General features: G+C 41.7%; 1 protein-coding gene across 1 annotated transcript in view; it reads left to right on the top strand.

Moving 5' to 3' along the window:
• The window catches only part of TNKS (tankyrase, TRF1-interacting ankyrin-related ADP-ribose polymerase), a 246,637-nt gene that overhangs the window by 214,030 nt on the left and 12,421 nt on the right, over positions 1 to 20,186 (top strand). The window contains exons 21-24 of the mRNA XM_008574165.1: positions 15,287 to 15,407; positions 16,363 to 16,460; positions 17,981 to 18,055; positions 19,917 to 20,022. Coding sequence (XP_008572387.1) covers positions 15,287 to 15,407; positions 16,363 to 16,460; positions 17,981 to 18,055; positions 19,917 to 20,022 — 400 coding nt within the window. The remainder of the gene's footprint in view (positions 1 to 15,286; positions 15,408 to 16,362; positions 16,461 to 17,980; positions 18,056 to 19,916; positions 20,023 to 20,186) is intronic.

Genomic DNA, 20,186 nt, shown 5'->3' with positions numbered 1-20,186 from the left:
CCAGTTGTCAGGCTCTTTTACCTGCTGGTAATCCTGCACCGACTGGGCCAATTGTTGAGCTGGGGCTGGGTCTGGAGCTCCCAGACCCCTCAAGCCCATTCACAGCCTGAGCCACAAACCCTTCATATGCCAGGCTGGGTCGCCACACCCCTTCACACAGGTCTGTGAGCTAGGTAACTGGCCAAAAGGTCCTTGGAAGCCATAGGTTTGGAAAAGCATGGTTTTGCTGACGGTGGCTGCCCCAGGCAGTAAACACCAGCCAAAGTGGCAGCACTGCGCAGGCGCACTAACTCCACTCCCCCCACCCCCATTCCCACACACAGTTTACTGAACTACCCCCAACTGGCCCTGAGGCAAGGGGAGCCTGATTAAATTATTCTGTTTTCCCAACAATCCACCCCTTCAAGGTCCCTCGCTGTACAATCTACACGTTCAGAATCTTCTGCGATGTCCCCTTAGCAAGGATAAATGACCCTTACATTTACATAACTTGTTGTCCGATCAATGTGCCTTAAGGCTTGCAGTTCCGTCCTTTTATCTGTTAGCTGCGTATGTCCGGTTAGTAGTCACCATTGGTGTGATCCTCCATGCAAATCCTGTAGTCATATTGATGGGCAGTTCAATGCATATTCAGCAGGCTGACACACTGATCACGCAACTCTGGTGCAGTGCCTGCAGCCAGAACACTATGGGCGAAAAGACAGAAGAGTTATTGGTACCAATAGGGGAAGTTCTCACCCCTCTGGTTAAGATACATGCCAGTTTGCCATCCTCAGAGAGGACGGTTGCAGGAGGAGGTATCTTACCTGGCTATGATACCATACTTTATCTACTAACACTGTTGGATCTGTAGGTTCTACATGTAACAGTACAGGGGAACTCATAATTTGCCATAATGATAATACAAATGTGCCCTTTGGAACAGAGCACTCATCTGTTCCAGACCATGTCACCTTTACTCAAGGAGGCCAGGTACTTGTCACCCAAGGTGAAACTTGCAAGCCTTCCTCTAATCCTTTTCACCGGGGCCCTGTTAAATCTCCCCAGCATATATGGGGGGCTTTTATTCTCCAAGGCCATTCCCATTGTGCTGTCTGTCCCTGTTGCAAATAGGTTGGGGCCAGTAAGAGAATATTTCCATTCTTGCCATATCCAGGCTTCAAAAGCTTATCTTTAGTAGTGATTTGCAGCTGTATAGGTACTGCAGCCCTATGCAACAGAGCTTCCACTGGAGAGGGTCCACCCTTGTGGGGTCTTTCATTTAGAATTCTGACTGTCGGCCATTATCGCCATGCCCACCCCTATAGGGATGGGGGTTGGGCAAAAAGCCTTAGTCCCTTTTTTAAAAGGCCATTGTACCGTTCAATCATTCCCTCCGCCTGGGGATGATATGGCATATGTAACTTCCACTGAATGGACAACTGGGAGGCCCACCTCTGAACCCCATGTCCCATAAAGTGGGTTCCATTATCACTTTCTATAACTACAGGCCGACCATACATAGCCATAAGGCTATTCATTGCCTTCACAGTGTTTAACTGGTCTGGGGCCTTACAAGACCATACAAACAGGAGACCAGTAGCCATATTAACAGCTGTGAAGATTTATCTGAAATTCTCTGACCTTGGCAGTGGTCCGACAAAGTCCACTTGCCATCAAGTCAGGGGCACCTTTCCTCGAGTTATTTGCCCATCTGTATGGGGCACTTGCCGGGGGTGTGGACTCTCTTGAGAACACACCAGACAAGGATGACAGGCATTCACTACATCTTCTCATCTTATAGGCAGGGCCCATCTTTGAGCTGCCATCCACATGGTTTTGCTGCCAGCATGCTGCATTCATCAATGTAACCACTGGGCTACATTAGTAGCTGGGGCTCTCTCCAGTCATCTTACCTTAGCCAAGGCATCGGCTTCATCATTTCCTGGACTGGCTAAGGGGAAGTGTCCTGTGACATGGAAAAGAGTTACTTCTTTCTCATGCCCCAGTTCCCATAATTCTTGCCATATAGCTTGTCCCCACAAGGGTCGGTGGCCTACCATCCACCGTTGATACTTCCAAGTAGAGATCCAAAGGGTTAAACCTTTGTACACAGCCCAGCTGTCAGTACAGATGGTTAATGGCTCAGGCTCATTTTCTATCACCATCCATAATGCTCTCAGTTCAACCCATTGACTGCTTTGCCCTGTACCATTTTCATACCACATGGTATCTGTAAAGGGCTGGACAGCAACCACTGTCCCTGATGCTGAAGGTCCCATGCTAGAGCCATCTGTATACCAAGCTTGCTCTGTGATAGGTCCCTGTCCCTCATGGAAAGCCTCCACCTCCGTGGGTAACAGTTGTGTCAAAGTTTCCTCCACAGCATCTACTGGACCTAGCACAGCTTGCAACTCTTTGGACAGAGGACTTTTTGACACAGTACTCCTTTGTTCTATGTATGCTCCTCATTTAAACAAAGTAGGAGTCTGAGCTACACCCGTTTTTGGGGTGGTTGCCCATGTGCACAGCCAACCTATTCTGGGGTATGTCGTCCTTACTAGTACTTTGGCAGTTCCTGTAATAGCTTCAGTGGCTATCAAGGCAGAATACACAACCGCTAACTGCTTTTCTATTAGGGTGTAGCGCACTTCAGTGCCCTTCCAGAGCTGAGACCAGAATCCTACAGGTGTGCAGAATCAGTCTGCCACAAACCCCATCCTAACCCCTCCTGGGTTATATGTACATCTAATTCAAACGGCTTAGTGGGGGCGGCCACTTGTAAAGCTTGTACCTCCTGTATTGCCCTTTTTGTAGCCCGATAAGCTTGTTCTACTTCCTCAGTCCAATCCCAGAGGGCTCCTTTCTTTGTCAGTGCATATAGTGGGCATGCCATTTGGGCCATATGGGGTACAAAAGCTATCCAGTACCCCAAAAGTCGCAAATATGTCTGTAGTTGAGCTACCATTGTGGGTCAAGGGTATGCCTGTATCTTATCTATAATAGCTTCTGGGATGACCCTCATCTTACCTGACCAGACCACTCCCAGGAATTTGACTGACAGCGCAGGTTCTTGCACTTTGGCTGTGTTCACAGCCCACCCACATTGTTCCAAATGACTTAGCAGCGTTGGAGCTGCCTGGGTTAAATCTGCAAGAGAATCAGAGGTTAGTAACACGTCATCAATGTAGTGAAACATTGTAACCGTGCTGGGCCTAGTCCACTTGGCTAGGTCCTCAGCCACCAAACCATGACAGATGTTTGGGCTATGCAGATAACCATGGGGCAATACTTGAAAGGTCCACTGTCTTCCTTCCCACGTGTAGGCAAACTGATCTTGGCTATCAGCCAAGATTGGAATGGAGAAAATAGCATTTGCAAGGTCCAGTACACAATGATAAGTCCCCAGCTGAGTCATCAGCTGATCCATCAAGTTGTGAACTGAAGGCACAGCTGCATGTAAAGGAGGCACTACTTTGTTCAGTTCTCGAAATCTACAGTCATTCTCCAGGTACCATCAGGCTTTTTCACTGGCCATACCAGAGCATTCAATGGGCTCTGAGCCAGATGAATAATGCCAACTTTCTCCAATTCCAATATAGTAGCCTTTATCTCTGCATGTCCTCCTGTTAGGTGATACTGCTTTACATTAACTACACGTCTTGGCTTGGGTAGGGTAACACCTGGGTCATGTTTAGCATATCCTCGGAACATAGGCTTTACTGTCTGTATTCGCAGCCAAAACTCTCCAGCTATTGTTTACAGGTGCAAACCATAAAATACATCCATACCCAAGATGTATTCAGCTACAGGGGGATATAGATACATTATATACACGAGGAGGTAATCTTCCTATGCCCAGTGGCAATGACACAGCTTTGACCTCAGTGGTGTGTCCTCCGTAGCCATCTGTACGAACTGTGGCCTCTGGAAACTTATCTGGGTTGCCATATATCAGGCTGCATTCTGCACCTGTATCCATCAATGCCAAAACATGCCACACTGCACATTCGTCCTCGACCAATATATTGCCAATTCAACATGAGGCCTCCGGTCCTCGCCTGCCCCCAAAAGACAAGTACCTTGGCCTGTTCTCTTATCGAAATGGAACAGTTCATCCACCTCCTCAAGAGCAACCAAAAAATCCTTTAAGTCCACTGAGCATACCTTGCTACCTGTTTCCCGATGTTTGGTGAAACGCTGTTCAAGGCACAATTGCTGCCGCGAGGTAAACAGAACTGCATTTGGCTGCTGGTCAATTTTCTTTTTATCAACCCCTGCTGCAAGCAAGTCAAGCCACATCTGCTTACGGCTAGTCTTGCTTGGTGCCTTTGGGATAAAATCCCGCGCATTTCTTGGGGGGTTGGTCTTAGCCACCTTTCAGACCCCTTTTGCTTGTCTTCTGTCCTCTACTTCACCCAAGCTGGCTATCATGGTCGTTACCTCATGTATAGGATGACCAATGTATGGGGCCCGTATGGCCATCAGTGACCCAAAGGACGTTGACGGGGCATTTTGCAGCACTATGTCTCTCACGCTGCCTGTAAAGTTCTCATCATCTGAGCCATGAGTGTTCACATTAAACATGGACCGCCACATCCCCGGCTCTCAAATGATTTGGACCAGCTCTGCATACGTTTGCCATTTACTAACAATCTTGGGCAGTTCTCCAGCATTTGCCCACACAATTCAGGCAGCTGCATTCACCGAGTCCATCAAGGAGTGATAACCGCGCCCTGGTGCTTATCTGCAGCTATTCTGCAGCCGCTGCCTCAGGGACAGGTGCATGGTGATGGAGGCCAATTTTTCCATCTCCTCACNTACATTATATACACGAGGAGGTAATCTTCCTATGCCCAGTGGCAATGACACAGCTTTGACCTCAGTGGTGTGTCCTCCGTAGCCATCTGTACGAACTGTGGCCTCTGGAAACTTATCTGGGTTGCCATATATCAGGCTGCATTCTGCACCTGTATCCATCAATGCCAAAACATGCCACACTGCACATTCGTCCTCGACCAATATATTGCCAATTCAACATGAGGCCTCCGGTCCTCGCCTGCCCCCAAAAGACAAGTACCTTGGCCTGTTCTCTTATCGAAATGGAACAGTTCATCCACCTCCTCAAGAGCAACCAAAAAATCCTTTAAGTCCACTGAGCATACCTTGCTACCTGTTTCCCGATGTTTGGTGAAACGCTGTTCAAGGCACAATTGCTGCCGCGAGGTAAACAGAACTGCATTTGGCTGCTGGTCAATTTTCTTTTTATCAACCCCTGCTGCAAGCAAGTCAAGCCACATCTGCTTACGGCTAGTCTTGCTTGGTGCCTTTGGGATAAAATCCCGCGCATTTCTTGGGGGGTTGGTCTTAGCCACCTTTCAGACCCCTTTTGCTTGTCTTCTGTCCTCTACTTCACCCAAGCTGGCTATCATGGTCGTTACCTCATGTATAGGATGACCAATGTATGGGGCCCGTATGGCCATCAGTGACCCAAAGGACGTTGACGGGGCATTTTGCAGCACTATGTCTCTCACGCTGCCTGTAAAGTTCTCATCATCTGAGCCATGAGTGTTCACATTAAACATGGACCGCCACATCCCCGGCTCTCAAATGATTTGGACCAGCTCTGCATACGTTTGCCATTTACTAACAATCTTGGGCAGTTCTCCAGCATTTGCCCACACAATTCAGGCAGCTGCATTCACCGAGTCCATCAAGGAGTGATAACCGCGCCCTGGTGCTTATCTGCAGCTATTCTGCAGCCGCTGCCTCAGGGACAGGTGCATGGTGATGGAGGCCAATTTTTCCATCTCCTCACCAGAGCATACCACACTATCCATCCCTAGGTCCCATAACCACAACAGCCAAGCAGCTAGGGTCTCCCCCTGTTTCTGCCAAAACTGTCTCCCCAAGTCAACTAAGTCAATCTGGGTATACGGGACATAGGTGGTAAATTGGGCCACCTGTGGAGTGCCCACTGGTTGCCCACCCAGTCCCATTGGCTACTCGTGCTTCATTTTCTGATGCACAACAGGTCGTATCTGGGGATGCATGGTCTCCCCCAACTCACCACTGCGTTCGTCCTCTTCCTTGGTGTGAGAAGCTGGAGTGGCCAGTTGCTGCATGTAATCTGTGCTTCCAGCAACTCTGCTTTTCTCTTGGAATCTTGATCAACTTGCAGCAGAGTGAGCAGCAGAAAAGAGCTCTGGTCAGCAGAAGATTGGCCACTGGGCACCACACACTAAAGGACAGCCACATTTCCTCCCCCTCTGATGGAGTTTGGATGTGTTGTCCCCCACAAAACTCATGTAGGAATTTGATCTCTAATGTGACAGTGTTGGAAACTGATTGAGTCATGGGGGTGGATCCCTGATGAATGGATTAATGCTCTCCCTAGGGGAGGAGGGGTAGTGTGTGAGTTTTCTCTCTATTAGTTTCCACGAGAGCTTGTTGTTTATAAGACCCTGGCACCTCCTCTCTGTCTCTCTTGCTTTGTCTCGCCATGTGATCTGCTCATACCCACCGGCAGCCTGCCACTTTCCGCCATGAGTGGAAGCAGCCTGAGGCCTGTGCCAGATGCAACTGTTCCAGAATCGTAAGCCAAATAAACGTCTCTTCTTTATAAATTACCCAGTCTCAGGTGTTCTGTTATAGCAACACAAAACCGGCTAAAACACCCTCCCAGGGGGCTTTCCACTGTAGTGCCTGGTCTATGCTGACTTGCAATACAGTGAGCAGCAACCACATCCTGGTCAACAGGAAAGTGGCCATAGGACACAACATGTTCAAAAGTAGCCACATTTCCTCCTTCTCCAAAGGCTTCTTGGCTCCTGTACCTGCTCAGAATCCTACCAACTATGCCAATTGTAAAGCTACTCGACCACACCAGTTGTCAGGCTCTTTTACCTGCTGGTAATCCTGTACCAACTGGACCGATTGTCAAGCTAGGGCTGGAGCTCCCAGACCCCTCAAGCCTGTTCACAGACTGGGCCACAAACCCTTCATATGCCGGGTTAGGTCACCACACCCCTTCATGCAGGTCTATGAGTTAGGTAACCGGCTAAAAGGTCCTTGGAAGCCGTAGGTTTGGAAAAACATGGATGTGTTGACGGCGGCTGCCCAGGCAGTAAACACCAGCCAAAGTGGCAGTGCTGCACAGGCACGCTAACTTCACCCCCCACACACACACACTGTTTACTGAACCATACCCAACCGGCCCTGAGGCGAGGGGAGCCTGATTAAATTATTCTATTTTCCCAACACAAGGTCATCATTAAATATTGAGTGATAATAAGTTCTTGCGTTTAAGCTGGCTATTATTGATATACATGGAATCTTAGAATGAAAAAGGTGTTTAGAGATTAAGTCATTCTCCCAGGTGAAGGAATCAACTTTTTAACATCCATGTCAGTCCTCCAGCCAGTGAAGATAACTTGTTACAATTTGGGGACTGTGTAATAGAATGCTTGTAACTTCTAAAGTGTGCTAAAATCTGCCCCTGGGTACAAATCATTTATTTCAGGTTCCTGTTTACCCTGTTTTGCACAGAAATCTAATCCCTAGTTTACATATGTATTAAGTTTCATAGGGCTGCCGTAACAAATTACCACAAATTTGGTGGCTTAACAGAGATGTTTGTTGTCACAGTTCTGAAGTCTGAAATCAACATGTCAGCAGGGCTGCACTCCCTAACCAGGCTCTAGGAAAAGCCTATCCCATGCCCCTTCTGACTTCTGATGGTTGGCTGCTTCTGTGGCTTATGGCCACATTACTCCAGTCTCTGCTTCCATCTTCGCACTACCCTCTCCTGTCTATTTTCTCCTCTGTGTGTCTCTTATGAGGACACTTGCATTGAATTTAGGGCCTATGCATAAATCCTGGATGATCTCCTTATCTCAAGATTCTTAATTATATCTGCAAATGCCCTTTTGCCAAATAAGGTAACATTCACAGGTTCTGGGGGTTAGAACATGTGCATAGGTTTTTGAGGGCCACCATTCAGCCTACTACAACTATAATTCAGCTCACTATAACATATCTCTTCATATCTTTTTAAGATCTAGTCAAGTTGTCATAGACTACCCTTCCAACCACCCCCTTCTACAAACACTGCTCTCTCTATTCTAGGATAAATAAAACTATTCTTTCAGTTAGTCTTTGTATGACATAGTTTCCAAATTCTTCACAGGCCCTTTGCCCCGTTCTGGTTTTTTTTTTGTAGGGTTATAGTCAATTTGGAGTTCATTAAAAACACCAGGTCTTTTTTCTTTTTCTATCAGTTGTACTGTTAAGATTTTCTTCTTTTTCTTATATTTTTAGCTAAATAAGTTTCTTAATATTGTTTGTTGAGTAGATAGCATTGGACTAAAAGACCTTGACTCTATTTTCTTCCTCTTAATAGCTATGTAAAATTTGGTTAAAAGACATTTAACCTATCCTTACCTGTAAAATATAACCTTCCCTTACCTGTAAAATAGAATACCTGAAAATGTCCAGATAGTTAAAATTCCGTGTTATAATTTACTTCTGTGCCAGTTTATAAAATATGCTTTAATGAAGCAATCAAACATGTCTTCTGTCTGGTGGTAAGGACTTTTGTAGAATGCTGTAATAATTTTCTTTTCTTACTGTTTATTCATCCTCTGGTTTGGAGATTTCTTGCAAGAATATCTTAAACAGTAGGAATTTGTTTCCCTTATTTACTCCCCAAAGGTATTAAAGCTCTTTTAAAAGCATCATCCTCTGTTACAGCCCTATTACAGCTGTATCCTTTCTTCCCGAATTATATCCATAGTAATTGTGGAATTCCAAACATCATAAACCAAAGATCCTAATTCAAATAAATAACTTCAATTGACTATTGAAAGTTTTTCAAAGAACTTCAGTTTCCATGCTTTTTTTTTTGGCAGCTGGCTGGTATGGGGATCCAAACCCTTGACCTTGTTATGAGGCAGCGCTCTAACCCATAGTTTCCATACTTTCAGTCAGTTTGCACTCTAAGTTTATGTCATTTTTTACTTCATATTGTATATTCTCTTTGTCAGTAACTGACTTCCTGTGGCATGTTTCTCATTTTATTGATTTAAATAGTTTAGAAGTTTAGTCTCCCAGTCAGTCCTTCTGGCAGCTTATCCTGGTATCATCAGTTTCATTTTTCTCACTTTCACTCAGTTTTGTTCTGAGTGAACAGTTTCATTGATTTTATTTTTATTTTATTTTATTGATTTTATTTTGTCCAGAATAATTTCTATATCCTTTTCTTGACCAGTACGTTGATTTTTGCACTTAATGTATATTACCTAGCACAGTTCCTTTTCTCCAGACAAATGGTATTACTTTTCTTCATGTTGAACTGTGTTTACCTGTCTTCTGGCCCAGTCATCAAACAATCAAATTTATTTTTATTTCAATTGCAAGTATTATTTATCTGCCTTCAGCTATAAAATAATAAATTTGATAATCCTTTCCATAACTTACCCTTGGAATTTTCTCCCGTTAACATTCTATGTCAGGCCAGTAATATGTGATGATGGTCAAGATATTGGCGTAGTGGGGGAGGAGTAAGGGTATGCACTGTACCCATTTAATTCATGTCTGATTAGCTTAAGCCAGAGAGCCATTCTGTTTTCTGAGACACTTTGATGTCGTATTGCCTCTATTCCTACTCATGGATACTTATCCTCCAGTGGAGTGGGGAATATTGTTATTTTCTTCCTGGTCCCAGGAAAACCTACCTCAGAGCATCATAGCCTCACGTCTTATCTTCACAGTTGTTCTCTCGGATGTCTCTGAACTAAATTGTCTTATTTCACATTGATACCTTGTCAAGTTCTATATTAAATAATATTTGCCTATGTCTTTTACAGTTAATTAAACATAGTACCAGTGTGACTTGGGCCCTTCCTTTATAATGTAGCTTTCTACCTAAAACACGTTTTTCTTTTCTTTTTTCCTCTCTTTTTGTCTTTTTTCGTGACCGGCAACAGGATTGCAACCCTCGGTGTCGCTCCCATACCGCGCTCAACCAGTGAGCGGACCGGTCTCTATATGGGATCCGAACCCTCGGCGGGAGCGCCGCCGCACTCCCAAGCGCCGCACTCTACCGAGTGCGCCACCAGGCCGGCCCTAAAACACGTTTTTCTATGGGAAAGATAGATATGATTTACACAGCAATTTCTGGAACATCTATGACTTGGAAGACTGCTTGTGGACTTATTTATGACCACCCATGAAAAGTGGCCGTATAAATTTTGACTTAAGATTCTTGAAGACAAAGGCATGGACTCAAGTAAATTCATTATGAACATGATAATAAAGTTAGTTCTTACTACTGCTACTCCAGCCTGCAACGTTTTAAGTCCAAGTAAAAAAAAAAAAACCAAAAAACTTTTTCATCAAAACTCTAATTTTCTCTCTCCACCCGAAATAAAACAAAACAAATCTTAGAAGCAAGATTTGAAGTGACAGCCCTTCTTGAAGTGACATTTGCTTCATATGCAAGATGATTTTAGTTACGTGGATAATCTTGATTTTAAAGGTTATGATTTTATTTTAATGTGTGCTAGATATAAATAACTAGCCCAACAAACTTGTGATTTCCTGAATATAACTAAGTCAAGGTTTTTTTAAAAAGTGAGTTACTTGGGCCAGCCCGGTGGCGCACTGGATAGTGCGCCGCTTGGGAAGCGCGGCGGCGCTCCCGCCCGAGGGTTCGGATCCCACATACAAACCGGTTCCCGCTCACTGGCTAAGCAAGGCGCAGGAGCAACACCGAGGGTTGCAATCCCATTGCCGGTTCCCAGTCCGGTGCGGGGGCAACACTGAGGGTTGCGATCCGTTGCCAGACACGGGGAAAAAAAAAGACAAAAAAAAAAAAGTGATTTACTTTAGGGCTGGCCAGGTGGCGCACTGGAGAGTGTGCCGCTTGGGAGCGCGGCGGCGCTCCCGCCGAGGGTTCGGATCCCATGTGGAGACCGGTTCCAGCTCACTGGTTGAGCGTGGTGCGGGCGCAACACCGAGGGTTGCGATCCTGTTGCCGGTCCCCGGTACAGGCGCGACACCGAGGGTTGCGATCCCATTACCGGTCAGTAAAAAAGACAGAAAGGGAAAAAAAAAAAGTGAGTTACTTTAAAGGTGATTTTCAGAAATATATTTCTAGTAGCTTATAGAGAGATAGGAGTCCTGAATCTTTGAGTAACATGTCTAAAATCCAACTATCCTGCTTTCCTTCCAGATATTTCCACTTATTTTTTTGATATAATAGTCTTATAGTCACACAGCTTTAGAATTTTGGAATAATCTTTAATTACTCCCATTCCTTTTTGTTTGCTTATTTTCTACAAAAAATCAACTCAGAATATGGAACTTTTCCTGACCTTCTCCTTATTCCTTCCTTCTCAGCCCAACTTGTAGCCCTAAACAAGTAGGTAACTTGCATAAGAGTTCCACAGGAATTCCCCCCAAAACATTTACCAATCTTTACCATATTTTTTGTTTACTTGTTACCTTAAATAAATAGCATGAACTTTAGTGTACTACTGTATTCATTTCATGGCCCCACTCTTTTACTACCAATTATTTGGAGTAGTTATTTAATTTTCTGAACTATAGTGGGTTGTTTTAGAATTAAATGAAATATTTAGTTACATTTTTTAGAAATATCTAGCATATAGACATACTCATTAAACATTTTGTGTGTGAATGAGTGAACATAAGCCGAAATTCCTTAGCTTGTTATTTAAGGTTTTCAGTGGCCACTGCCTGCTAAATATGGGGACCAATTGGGCACTATGTAACTCAAAGCCACTAAATTTAATGTTTAGTTATTTTAGCTTTCTTGTTGTCCCTTTTAAGAAATATAAGCTGGGGAAAGACAGGTATAGCTATACATCTCAGTTCTTCTGTATACTATTTTTATGACTTCTCTAAGCCTTAGTTTCCTTATAAGGACATTAAGAGTACTTCAGTGGGTTACTGTAAGGATTAAATGAGATAATAATGTAAATAAAGTGCTTTGAACTGTGCTTGATATACTCATATAGCAAGTAGACAACAAATACTGGTCTGGACAGGTGATGAGTGAATGGATTTGGTGGCATTGCAAGGTAATACAAATACATATTTATATTCAGCTACAGGTACATAAAATTGTGCCTTTCCCTTTTTGCTTTTCGTATTACAAATATTCGTATCTTTTAATCCCTTCTATCCTTCAGTATAATCTAATAAATATTTTCTTTGGTTACTTATTTTCATATTTATTCTTTCTTTGTCACTATTAGCATCAAATTGGATAAATGCCAAGTGAGCACAGGTATACTAGTTATCTGACAAATTACCCCAAAACTTGATGGCTTAAAATAGCAAACATGCATTATCTCACAGCTGCTGTGGGTCAAGAATCCAAGCATGGCATAGTTGAGTACCTCTGGCTCCAGGTCTCTCATGAAGTTACATTCAAGCTGCTAGCCAGGTCTTCAGTCCTATCTGGAGACTCAGTTGGCAAGGGTGAGGATCCACTCTCAAGCTCTCTCACATTACGTTGACTGGCCTTAATATCTCACCCTATGGTCCTCTCCATTGGGTGACCTTATGACATGTGTATTACTTATTTGTTGCTGCTTGACAAATTACCACAAATTTAGCAGCTTAAAACACACATTTCGGGGTCAAGAGTCTGTGCCTGGCTTCGTTGTGTCATTTGCTTCAGCATCTCTCACAAGGCTGCAGTCAAGGTGTCAGCCAGGGCTGGTATCTCATCTAAAGGTTCAGCTGTGGAAAGATCCCCTTCCAAGCTCACATGATTACTGGCAGGATTCAGTTCCTTTTGGCCTGTTGGACTGAAGGCCTCAGTTCCTTGCCATGTGGGCCCCTCTACCATGGCATCTTGCTTCATCAAAGCCAGCAGGGGAGAGAGAGGGTGTGCTAGTCAACATCCCAGGACCATTGCTGTATTTTCTTAGTTAGAAGCAAGTCACTAGGCAAGCCCACACTCCAGGGGAGGGGATTACACAAGGGTGTGAATATAAGAAGGTAAGAATAGTTGAATCTGTCTGCTATAGCATGGTAGCTTGCTTCACAGGGTGAGCAGTCCAGCAGAGTGAGTGCCCAAGATGTAGCCACAATCTTTTTATAACCTAATATAAAAAGTAATATCCCTTCACTTCTGCTGTATTATATTTGTTAGAACTGAGTCAGTAAGTCTAGCCCACACTCGAGGGTAGGGAATTACAATCAGGACACAAATACTAGGAGGTAGGGATCATTGGGGGCATCTTAAAGATGCTTTCCACAATAGGTGTGGGACCTACTTTCAACCCTTCCTTCTGAACTAAATGACTGGGTGTCATTCTGTCAGCGGTTTTTGTTGGTTTGGTTTGGGCTTTTTGTATTCATTTTGATTGGAGTTATAAAATGAACAAATATATGAAATGTTCTCTATTACTTTTCCAGAAAATTATAGAGAATACTGTGTTTTGCTGGCCTGGTTCCTGCTTCCTCCAGATATGCAGTATACATATCACTTCAGAAAAGTTTGAGGGTTCTTTGAGTTGAAGTTACCACATAGATTGGAGATCCAGTTTTTATTTCAACCTTATTTAAACTTGAAGTTTAGAATATTTAGAAGAAAAACATGGTTATCAATAACGATTCCCAAATTACATTAAAATTACATCCAGCTAAAAGTGTAAAGGCTATGATTTTGTGAACTATTCTGTCTCAATGTGTATTTCAGAACTGTTGCTTTTTAAAAGCTCTGCTGAAAACTTCCTTTGGGTGATTGGAAATGAATTGCCCATTTTGTGCAATGGAGCAATTATTTCTAAATAGACACTTAGAAGCAATATAGTAAATTATTTCCAAAGAATGAGTGGTGTATGCTTACTGTACTGAGAAGATCAGACTCTTACAATGTTTCATTCTGACAATTAGAATCAGCAGAGCTCCAGGCCTAATTTGTCAGTTTTAAGTAAGTATAAAGGTGGAAAAAAGCTATGAATAGATAAAAATATCTCATTTGAGTTGGAAAGGTGGTGTCTATAAAAGGGTTTCTCAGTTTTCCAAGGAAAGAGAAAATCAAAGCTAATCTTATAGACTCGTATTTGGATTGTCAAAGAGCTGGGTTCTTCTGGACTGGAAAATTGCATGTTCAGTCCTCAAGAAATGTGGTTGCCCAGGATTTCATACTGTGTGTTCAGAACACTGCCACTGGGTGGTAGTAGAGTTACAGTTACTTTAGTCCACAAAGGAATTAGGAAATTTTGAGCCAACTAATCATCTCCATCTACAGGTATGAATAATTTTAAAATGTAAAACCACTATTTTCTACAAAAATAGAATGTAAGGCTGCAGGGATTGTTAAATCTGAGAATTTATAATAGAGCTTTAAAACCATCTACTCTCTCTTTTCTTGTCCAAATAGGAATTTTTTATGTAGTTTCGCTATAAAATGGTCTGTAGTCTAACTAAAAACTTGAGATATAAATCTCAGTACTTTCTAAAGCAGCCTGTTCTAGGCTTGAATATTTCTTAGCACTGGAAAGTTCTTTCTTAACTGTGTCTAAAATCTCCTTGCCTAAAATTGCTTACTTTTTTTTGCCACATTCTGTTTAATTGTGTAAACCACTTCTCCTTTTCCCCTACCATTCATTTCTACTACCTACTGGACACTGGGATCCAGTATTTCTCCATTTTAAAGCTACTCATCTCTTGGGCCGGCCTGGTGGCGCACTGCTACAGTGCGCCGCTTGGGAGCGCGGCGGCGCTCCCACCGAGGGTTCGGATCCCACTTACAGACCGGTTCCCTCTCACTGGCTGAGCGAGGTGCAGGCGCAACACCGAGGGTTGCGATCCCGTTGCCGGTCCCAGTCCGGTACGGGCGCGACACTGAGGGTTGCAATCCATTGCCGGACACGAAAAAAGAGACAAAAAGGAAAAATAAATAAATAAATAAATAAAAAATAAATAAAGCTACTCATCTCTCCTAAATTTTGAAGTAAACAGAACATGGTAGAATTAAATAATCAAAAGGAAATGTGGCAATGATCATCTTGTATTTCCTTACTATTATTTCTCCCTTTTTAATTCTCCACTGACTAAAAGCAAGTTAAGGAGTATTTCAAGTGAGCAACAAAGCTGATAAGATCATCAAGGCAACTTTAAGAAGATTATATGTCCATGCTTATACAGGAAATAAAAGAATTTTCTTAATTTGAATAATAATTATAGCATTATAGAAAAATGGGAGAGCTTTTGTCCTCAGAGGAACTGTGAAAGATTTAGCAACTAATTTTGTTTCATTTTTCAGATTACACTCGATGTACTGGCTGATATGGGTCATGAAGAGTTGAAAGAAATAGGCATCAATGCTTATGGACACCGCCACAAATTAATCAAAGGAGTAGAAAGACTTTTAGGTGGACAACAAGGTAAGCTATTCAGAAAGAAATAAGTTTCAGAAATTAGTGGTAAAAGATAATATCAGGGCTGGCATTTGAACTCAGGTGGTCTGACCACAGAACGGTGCTCTTCCTGTTGTCGTACCTCCTGCCTTTCCCATCCCAGGCACTGGCATCACACTCCCTCTTGCTGGAAAAATCTAAGAGTTGTTCTTCCCTCTCTCCCCACACTTTATCTCCTAAATTTCTTTGAAATCTCTATATCACTGTTGTTTCCCACTGCTGTCACCTAATCTTAGCTACTATCATTTCTCTCCTGGACTGTCACAACCACCTTTCAGCTTATTTCCAACCTTCACCTTTGCCTCCCTCCAATATCCTCTCTACACTAACTAGGAGACTCTTTTCAAAATGAATGTATGATCATATCACTTTGCTTAAAACCCTCCGATAGAATCCTGTTGCTTTCATGATAAAATTGGATATTCATAACATGGCTTTTCATAATCTAACCTTTCTTTCTTGCTGTTGAGCTAGGGGCTAGGGTCTGGAGCTCACAGACCCCTCAAGCCCATTTGCAAACCCTTCACATGCAGGTCTATGAGCTAGATAACCAGCAAAAAGGTCCTTGGAGCCTTGGTTGAAGAAGATATAGCCTTTATTCAGCACACACAACACTGTGAGCTAGGCAGTACAAAGGAAAAACTCAGAAACTCAACTGCTACCAGCAAAGTCCACAGAAAAACTGAGCAGCTGCCACCAGAGTAAACATGCTCTATTTTTAGATGTGAGCTCTGCAGGCCAGCTCTGCTTCACAAACTGAAGAACACATAATAGCATTTAACTAGAAATATAATGAGTGCACATGCACACTGACTCCACCCACACACAACTTGTTTACAAGAAATGTGGGAGCCTGACTAAATTATCCTATTTTCCCCACATGTGGACTTTTGTTTTATATGTTAATTTTTCTCCCCTACAGGCACCAATCCTTATTTGACTTTTCACTGTGTTAATCAGGGAACTATTTTGCTCGATCTTGCTCCAGAAGATAAAGAATATCAGTCAGTAGAAGAAGAGGTAATGTACATCAAAATCTTTTAGTTTTCTTTTTCTGAAACCTGTGGTTAAACTATTTTTCCAAGAGAGGTAAGTTCATCTTAAATTGCCTTCTGGTCACTTGCCTATTTACTGTTGTCTCTCTTAGCCATTGTGGTGGAATTAGAACTATGCCACATAAGCCTAGAATTTCCAGTGGGTAGGACAAATGTGTCTTTTTGTTCCAGAGACTTTCTTGAAACTCATACAAGTAAAGATCCTATTAGAACTATTTTCTTCTATTGTTAGAATGCTTCGTAAGAATGATATGGGTGAGAACTTTGCCTCATAGATAGCAAATATTTTCTAATCTTTATTTTTATGCAGTTATAGAATGTCATTATAAAGTAATATGCCTTGTTTTTATGTACCCTTCTGAAGCCTGCCTTATAATTCTGCATTACGTTCCATTTCTCCACTCACAGTTATTTTAAAACACCATAGTAAGGCTGTTTTTATGAATCTCCAGCTGCCATAGAGATTCGCTTTCTACTGATGGCTTATGCCTCACTTGTAACCCATAATAAACAAAGGGCTCGATTTTTTTATTATAATAAGCTATCTCATTTCATTATTTTGTAAGTTCCTAGGCAGAAGAAGGTATGCTTACATTTTGTTTTTTTGGTTTTTGTTTTTTTAATTAATGTTCATGTTATTCACTTTCCCATGCTAGGAAATGACATTAGGGAACTCAGCACCGTGACTCCAGGTTTGTACTTCAGCTCATACTTGCCAGCTTATCAGGAAGACACCATGTCTTCTAGTGTGTTACTGCCTAATTATTCTCCAAGGAGTTAGTAAATTCTGATCATATCAAAAAGGTGGTGACTCCTCACAAATGAAGCGGTGAGGTAGAGAATTCATTCTGTGAGTCAATTCTGAGAAACTTAGGTTTTTAAAACATTGTTCTTTCTCATAATAATTATTTTTAACTTGGAGCAAGGAAGGAGGAAGGTTAGTGGTCAAAAGAAAATTATTTCATGGTACATTATGTTCAACTTCCCCTTGTCTGTATAGATACACTTAAAGAATATTGAAATAATATGGAATATTTCATCTAGAAAAAAAAATTCTATTGATTTTTTAAAATTATTTGTTTTTCACATTCGTACCATGGGATATTGATTGAATATGAGGAGTTTTTGTTTGACTTAATCACAATGTTGCTTCTTAGTCTCAATAACATATAATAGTAATTGTAGATGATTTAATTTGATATTCTTTCTATATATTTCCTCATTGTGTTTACAGAAAAATTTTTCACACCTTCTATTAAAAAATAGAAAATGCATAAATTTAATATTTATGTTTGTGACTTTTCTCACCAGAAATACTTCCACTAAACTTGTCCAATTTTTGGCGAACTTCTATGTATTTATTAGTGCTTTGTTTTTTCAGTGAAACAATATAATAGAATTGAAATATTATTGAAAACAATGGGAGGAATGTCTTGACAATTATCCAGTGATGTATTTTCAAACTTATTTTATTTTGTTCTATAGATGCAAAGTACTATTAGAGAACACAGAGATGGTGGTAATGCTGGTGGCATCTTCAACAGATACAATGTCATTCGAGTAAGTTTAAAAAATTTCGTGTTGAGATTGGATTGGAAAGCTTGCCTGAAAGTCAAATCTAGGCATTGAAAAAAAGAATTTAAGTCATATTTCCAAATTATCAAATATAATCAATCACCTGTTGCCCTGAAATCAAATGTCATTCTTTTCATTACATTCTAATCCCTAATCTCTCAAGACCATACTTCACCAGTGTTAAAAGAAAAACTTTAGATAAGTTAAATTTAACTGAGAGTATCTGAGTAAAGAATTCATGAATCAGGCAACCCCCAGAACCAGAATAGGTTCAGAGGGATGCCAGGGCTGCCACCTGGTCAGGTAACATTTATGGACAGAAAAGGAAAGTAACAGAGAAGTGAGGTACAGAAACAGCTGGGTTGGTTACAGTTTGGCGCTCGCCTTATTTGAACCTGGTTTGAACAGTTGGCTACCTGTGGTTGACTGAGGCTCAGCTACTGGTTACAAGAGTAGGTTACAATCTGTTCACATATCAAGTTACGTCACAGTTCTCTATGTCCAGAGAAACCCTAGGCCAAAAAATTGAACACTTTCTCCCTTCATGTATTGACATCACTCTCTGTCACCATCATAAATGGACCTATTGGATGTAAATCCCAGTAGGAAATACAGGAACAGTGAGTTTTATAAAGGAGGAACGAAGAAACAACAGAAAAAAGTTATTAACATCAGGTTACTTTTTATAAGAGTTAGAGCAGAGAGAACTTCCTTATTACGTTGGAATCTCCTGTTTTCAGCAGGAAAAAAAAAAAAAACTAACCTGTTTTAGGATCTATCTGCTTTCTTAAAGTTTCAGTTTGATTATGTTGCACTTAGAATAAGTGACTCCATTTTGGTTTGGTTTCATCTGTTGGGGCCCAGTGCAGGAACTCAGTACAAAACAATGGCTTCCCATAATTTTGTTTAATACTAGAAATAGCGATACCCTGAAAACACCAAAGCCACAAACAGAAAGCTAAATCACCTTGTATTGGTGATACATATATGGGTATAGGTCTCCCAGATTATCCACAAATTCAGACCATAGCTGACAGCAATTTTTGTTATCATTTGAAAGTAGCATTAAAGGCCTGGATTTTCAATCTAATCATGGTAGTGATTATACCAGAATGACTATATCTCTTAATCTTATTATCTTAATTTATATGCTTTTTTCAAAGGAGTGTCATAAAGTTGAATAAAATCTGCTGAGAACTGGTTTATCATTTTTGGGTTAACAGACCTGTGGAAGTTACCCTGGTGCACATCAAAATTACTCGAGGAGCTTTTATAAAAAATACATCTCCTAGGGCCGGCCCGGTGGCGCACTGCTACAGTGCGCCGCTTTGGAAGCGCGGCGGCGCTCCCTCCGAGGGTTCGGATCCCACATACAGACCGGTTCCCGCTCACTGGCTGAGCGAGGTGCGGGTGCAGCGCCGAGTGTTGCGATCCCATTGCCGGTCCCGGTCCGGTACGGGCGTGACACTGAGGGTTGTGATCCGTTGCTGGACACGAAAAAAAAAAAATACATCTCCTAAAATTCGTTAGGTCTGGGGAGGAGCCTAAGAATAATCTTTTAAAACAAACAAACAAACAAAAGGAAACAAAAAAAAAACTCCTCAGGTATTTTTGAGGTACAGCAAGATCGGGTACAGAATAACAAAAGCCATAGCTGAAAATATGTCACTAAACACTAGACTATTAACTGAATTACATTGACATGGCAACTTTATCATTTTAATATAATGTCTTAGGCAAACAAAACAAAAAAACAAATTAAACCTTCCTAAAGGAAAACTCTTCATTTTAAATCATTGACATATATTTCACTGACAATTAGCTTCTTTCTTCTTCATCTTTAAAGATTCAAAAAGTTGTCAACAAGAAGTTGAGGGAGCGATTCTGTCACAGACAAAAGGAAGTGTCTGAGGAGAATCACAACCATCACAATGAGCGCATGTTATTTCACGGTGAGAAGGACGGCAGTTATCGTAGACACCTTTCCGCTTTTGCAAAATTCAGTAAAGTGAAAAATATATGTTATTGATTATAATATGGTTGTTTTAAAAATGGTTTGTTATGTTGTTTTTTTCTAAAATAGTTACTTGTTGATACCAGCTTTCTAATGCATTAC

The sequence above is a fragment of the Galeopterus variegatus genome, unplaced genomic scaffold (assembly GCF_000696425.1).
Source record: "Galeopterus variegatus unplaced genomic scaffold, G_variegatus-3.0.2 Scaffold1005, whole genome shotgun sequence".
NCBI lineage: Eukaryota > Metazoa > Chordata > Mammalia > Dermoptera > Cynocephalidae > Galeopterus > Galeopterus variegatus.
The sequence above is the reverse complement of the archived record's forward strand: the minus strand, read 5'-3'. Positions and strand labels throughout refer to the sequence as shown.